Here is a 6,000-nt window from a genome sequence, read left to right as displayed (position 1 = left end):
CCCCCCCCCCCATTTCTGGAACCTTCTGACTGCCTGACACTGATCTCAGGAAGCACACAGCCCTGGTGGGTCTCCTTTGTGTCCTCGTGAGAGCACCACATTCGTGGATTTCCGAGACGGAAAAGGAAGGAGGGAATCCTGGCTGCTGTTTTCTTGACTGTTCATGGAAGCAGCTGTATTCTAGAATGGTGTTTCTTTAAACGAGGGGGAAATGACAAACTCTAAGTACCACTTTTTTTCTTCTTTTCCTTCTTTAAAAAAAGGAAGAAGAAGTTATCCCCTTCTCCGACTATTTACTGTGGTCTTCTGCCCATGTTAACCCACCCACCTGTTGTAAAGAACCTTTCTTGCTTCCCCTGACCACCCAGGACCTCTCCCATCAAGGGCGGCGGAGGGAGGGCCCCGGCCCCGGCCCCCTGGCGGGCTCTGCCGGCGCAGCCCAGGGTCATCCCGGGGTTGGACAAGGGGGACAAGATCCCGGTACTTCCCGGGTGGGGGGCCCAGGGGGAATGGAGGGACCCGGCCCAGGCCTCTCAGGAGTCCGCTGCCACCACCGAGGTTAGAATGCTGGGAAAAGGAGACCCCCCGAGAGGGACAACCAGCAATTCCTTCTCCTTCTCTAAGATTTAAAATGCCAGGGTTACTAGGCAGGTTTTAGCATATGGACCTTGCAGTCAGACAGCTCTGGGTTTGGGTCCCATTGCTGGCATTAGCTAAGTGACTGTGGTCAAGTCACCTCACGTCTCTGAGCCCCACCTACCTCAACTGGAAAAGGGGACAATAATATTTCTGTGGGGTTGTGGAGTTGTGATGTAAAACATTCAACACAAAACCCGGTACACAGCGGGTGCTCAATAAGTGAGAGCACCTCATTGATTGTATATCACTATATATAATAATTATTCATATATTAATAAATATGCATTAGATGGTAAGTTATATATTAATAATTATATATCACATTATATTATTATTAATATATTATATAGTTTATATATTACATATAGTTTATATAATTATACATTATAATAATAAACTATATATGAATAATAGTATAGATTATTAATATATATTATAGTCATATATATTATATATTGTAAATCTATATTATATTATAATTATATATAATATATAATAATATATTAATCATATAGATTATAATGTATATAATAATTTTATAAGTTATGAATCTATAATCCATAATCTTTAATCTATATAATCATATAGATTATAGTATATATAATATATATTATAATACATAATCATATATTATATATATGATTATTACATAATATACATTATGTATTACATATATTATAACCTATATGATTATTATATATCATTTTCTATATATCATATTATATTATATGTTACATATTATGTTATATAATAAATATATAAGTTATATATTATATAATTATATATAACAAATAATATATAATAATTAAACATCATATATTATATATAATAAATAATGAATGAAATAACTAAATAATAAATAGATTTAATCAATGATATAGACTAAAATACATAATGTAACAATTAATATATCAATGATTATTGATTATGTATAATTAATAATTATATACAATTATATTTAAAATTAAATTAGAATGATGAAATTAATAATTATGTAACTAATTGTGATAATAAATATTAAGTGTCTTTGTTGTGGTGTCTTCCTCCTCTACTTGCATCTTCTCCCTCTCCTTTCTTTCCCTTTCCTTCCCCCTCCCTCTCCTTTCTCTCCTCCTTCCCTTATTACTCTTCCTCCTTCTGCTCCCCCTCTCCCACCTCTCTCTCCCTCCTCTCTCTAGCCCTCTTCCTTTTCCCACTCCTTCCTCCTGCTTCCTGGTTTCCTTTGTTGCCCACAACGTGAGTGTCCGGACCCTTGGGGTTTGGGGGAAGCAGGTGTGACTGGGTTCCACACGCTCTGCGGATGCTTGCTGACTCGCTAAGTGTCTGTCTCCACGGCTGGATTGGAAGCTGCAAGGAGATGGGGGCCACCATGACTGCGTGGGATCCCCAGGCTCTAGTGCCCCCTCATTGATTTGACCATTCCCCTACTGATGGACATCTACAATACTTCCGTTTCCTCTCCTTCCCAAGTACGGCTGCAGGGCGCGTCTCCAGGTGGTGGCCCCAAGGCTTTCGGTAAAGGGGAAGAGAGCTCAACCCAGGGCCGGCCCCCTTGGAGCCCGAGCCGAAGCCCCTCCCTGGGCGGGGGTCAGGGCGTACCTGCAGAAGGATGGGATGAGCACTGACAGCCAGGGTGTAGAGCAGACGCAGCTTGTCGCGGTCAGTGAAGTGGCCCATGAAGATGCTGCCAGCGTCGGCCACCTCAGCGTAGCGCCGGACCACACGGTCCAGGAGTCGCTGCGACGGGCAGCGCAGAAAGGGGCTGGGCAGGCCCTGCAGGGGGTGGGTGGGAGAGACCCCAGGAGGGGGAAAGGGCGCTGAGCTCTCATGGGGGAGCCATCAGGACAGGGCACTCTCTGCCGGTGGGGGAGACACCAGAGTTGGGGGACAAGATGGGCTTTGTCGGGGAGAGTCCCCGGGGTCAGGAGGGGGGCGTCTGGGCACTATTGGAGGGTGGAGTGTAAGGGGCTGTGCAGGCACTGGCTGCGGGGCCTGGGGAGAGACCCCGAGGGCCAAGGAGAATGGACTGAGCCATCCTAGGGGCGGGGTAGGTGGACCCTGGGCAGGTGGGCGCCCCAGCAAGCACTCAACGAGTTGGAGCACCTGCTTCTCCGGCACCACCGCACGTCCACGCTGCCTCCCCACAGGCAGCCAGTCTCAGGCTGCATTATCAGATCAGCCCTCTGCCATTGACCTTTTTGATTCCGTCCACCATTTCATGACAGTGTCACCACACTCGTGACACTACACACCTGAGTGTCTTCCCATGTGCCACTTCGTTCTTTTTTTTTTTTTTTTTTTTTTGGGATGCACTGAAGTGCCCTGTTTGCTCATTCCACATCTTTTTTTTTTTTTTTAAAGATTTTATTTACCCACTTGAGAGAGAGCACATGCGCAGGGGGGAGGGGCAGAGGGAGAGGGAGAAGCAGACTCCCTGCTGAGCAGGGAGCCGGATGCGGGACTCAATCCCAGCACCCTGGGATCATGACTTGAGCCGAAGGCAGACACTTCACCAAGCCACCCAGGCGCCCCCACTTTGTTCTTCTTGGGATAAAATTGGGAGGCACGGACGTATGTTTATTTCCCACGATATTCCACCCCGCCCCTGTACCTTTCTCTGCGCACTGAACAAACACAATGAACCCAACCTACTAATAAAAGAAAAGAAACATAGTTAAAAATAGGGCCCCGGGGCCCAGTTGGCCTGCATTCAGCGCCGGCGCCACACCGACCAGCTGGCTGTGTGACCTTGGAAGAGCTCCTTACAAGCCTCTCTGTGCTCTGGGTGAGGGTGCCAGGAACAGCCCACTGAGAGATCACGAGGCTCCAGAAAAGCTAACAGGTGTAAAATACTAGAACAGTGCCTGGCCAGCAGTAAGCACTCAACAAATGCTGTCTGCTCTTATTAAATTAGAAAAGTCTAAACTCGGGAGGCCTGGGGGGCTCAGTTGGTGAAGCATCTGCCTTCAGCTCAGGTCACGATCCCCGGGTCGTGTCCCGGGGGGAAGCCTGCTTCTCCCTCTCCCACTCCCCCTGCTTGTGCTCTCTCTCTCTCTCTCTCTGTCAAATCAATCAGTCAATCAATCTTGAAAAAAGTTTGAATCATTGAACATTATATCAAAAGCTAATGATGTACTATACCTTGGCTAATTGAATTTAAAAAAAAGTTCATATTCCCAGCACAGAGAATAGCGGGGATAGCCAGGGATAGCAGGGATAGTAAGTCAGGCTTTGTGGGTGAGAACAGGATTTTCAAATTCTAAGAGCCTGGCTTACAACATGACAGACCGAAGCCTGAAAGACGGAGGGCAGAAAGTGTGCCCCCAGGTGTCTGTAGACCGTGTTTGCAGGCTGCCTGCCCGGCGGAGGCGCTGGCCCAGGGAGCCGTGGGGGGTAGGTGGCCAGGGGCGGTCTCCAGAGCCCCGGACACCCGAGCACGGGGCAGGGCCAGCAGCCTGGAGCCCTCCCTCTGCCCAGCCAGCACCCAGGAGGGTGGAAGCACCACTGGGAGCCGGGAGAAGTCTCGAGAGTCTTGGAGGTTGATGAGGGCATGGACCAGTTCACGGGGCAGGATGCTCAACCATCCGGGTCTGCTTGGGACTGAGGGTGTCCTGGAACGTGGAGCTTTCCGAGCTAAAACTGGGAACCCGAGACAGTTGCTCTCTACCACAGGGTCACAGCTGGACCGTGGCCGTGGGCACATCTGGCTTCTCTGGAAGCCAGCGTGGACGCTTGTTGAACCACCATCAGCCGGGTACCCAGTGAGCCCCTGGGCTCCCCAGGGAGGGAGGGGGCTGGTCCAAATTCTGAAGTGACTGGGCATGCTGAAATATGACCGGGGTTGCCTGACAGTGTTTAGATGCCACTTTGTACTCCCCAGAGGGCTGGGAGCACAGGAGTTTAGCTCTGGGAGAGAAGATGAAAGAACATTCCATGCTTGCATCTCTGAGCCTGTGAGCGTCCAGTTCATGGGCGCTCCAGCCTTCGGGAATGTGTATAGATGGGAGGAGAGGGGACGAGCCCACCACGTGCCAGGCAGTGGGCTGCGAATTTCCTATGCTATTGCTCATTTAATCTTCCCAGGCACCCATGGGGCAGGTGCCATTATGAGCCTCCTTTTGCAACCGAGGAATTGGAAGTCTGCTGAGTCTAGGTAAGGGTTGGATTCAGGATTTGAACCTGGTATGGACTGCATGTCTGTTCCTTGCCTCTCCTCCACCCGCCACTCCCCCCCCCCGCCCCCCGCTGCCAATTCATATATTGAAACCCTAATCCCCAGTGCCATGGTATCAGGAGGTGGGGCCTTTGGGAAGTAACTAGATCATGAGGGTGGAGCCCTCATGATGGGATTAGTGCCCTTATAAGAAGAGCTGTGAGAGCACCACGGGAGGATAGATGAGAAGGCAGCTGTCCCCAAACTGGCAAGAGAGCTTCCCCTGGGAGCCAATTGGCTGGCACCTTGATCTTGAACTTCCCAGACTCCAGAAGTGTGAGAAATAGTGCTCTGTTCTTTAACCCACCTAGTCTATGGTGCTCTGTTATAGTAGCCTGAGCTAAGACAGAACCCAGTCCGTTAGACTCGAATGTCCTAGCAGTTTCCCCTGTATTAGGTCCTGTCCCACCTCTGGCCCCATAAGCTCCCTAGGTGGAGACCACAGAAGATGATTTGAAGCTAGGACAACATCTCTTTTGCTTCTTCTTCTTCGTCTTTTTTTTTTTTTTAAGATTTTTTTGTGTTTATCTGACAGAGAGAGAGAGCGCACACAAGCAGGGGGAGCTGCAGATGGAGAGGGAGGAGCAACCTCCCGCTGAGCAGGGAGCCCCACGCAGGGCTCGATCCCAGGACCCTGGGATCACGACCCGACTGAAGGCAGATGCTTAACCACTGAGCCACCCAGGCGCCCCCATCTCTTTGCTTCTGATAGTTTTTCCAAGGCAGCCTGAAATTTCACCATTACAGATAATCATTGGGGACCGGGAGAGGTTAGTAATCTCTTCTCTTCTTCGAGAGACAACTTTCAAGTGAAAATACCTCTGGGAGAGGTAGGCCATAAGAACAACAATAATAATAGATCATTACTGAGTGCTAACTATATGACAGGAACTGTTCTAAGCCCCTCACATGTAGTGTGTTCTTTCATTTACTCCTTACAAGAAGCTAGTGAGGTACGCACTATTAATATTGATGAATTCAAACATTTGCTTGGACCTAGGAGTTCATTTTTTCCTTCTGATTCTAAAAGAAACGAAAACAAGTCCATGGGCCCCTCCAAATCTTCTTGGAGGACAGTGACGTCCAGGCTGAGGCCTGAAGCGTGGGTAGAGTGAACCCGTAAAGAGGGCGGGGAGAGGATTCTGTGC

At 48.8% G+C, this 6,000-nt stretch overlaps 1 protein-coding gene across 1 annotated transcript in view; it reads right to left on the bottom strand.

Moving 5' to 3' along the window:
* The window catches only part of DIPK2B (divergent protein kinase domain 2B), a 43,345-nt gene that overhangs the window by 5,809 nt on the left and 31,536 nt on the right, over positions 1–6,000 (bottom strand). Inside the window, exons 3-5 of the mRNA XM_040634390.1 lie at positions 2,239–2,412; positions 1,795–1,986; positions 372–567 (exon numbers count right to left, since the gene is read on the bottom strand). Coding sequence (XP_040490324.1) covers positions 372–567; positions 1,795–1,986; positions 2,239–2,412 — 562 coding nt within the window. The remainder of the gene's footprint in view (positions 1–371; positions 568–1,794; positions 1,987–2,238; positions 2,413–6,000) is intronic.

The sequence above is a fragment of the Ursus maritimus genome (assembly GCF_017311325.1).
Source record: "Ursus maritimus isolate PB19 chromosome X unlocalized genomic scaffold, ASM1731132v1 scaffold_X1, whole genome shotgun sequence".
In the NCBI taxonomy this organism is placed as follows: domain Eukaryota; kingdom Metazoa; phylum Chordata; class Mammalia; order Carnivora; family Ursidae; genus Ursus; species Ursus maritimus.
This window is presented reverse-complemented; position numbering and strand designations above follow the sequence as displayed.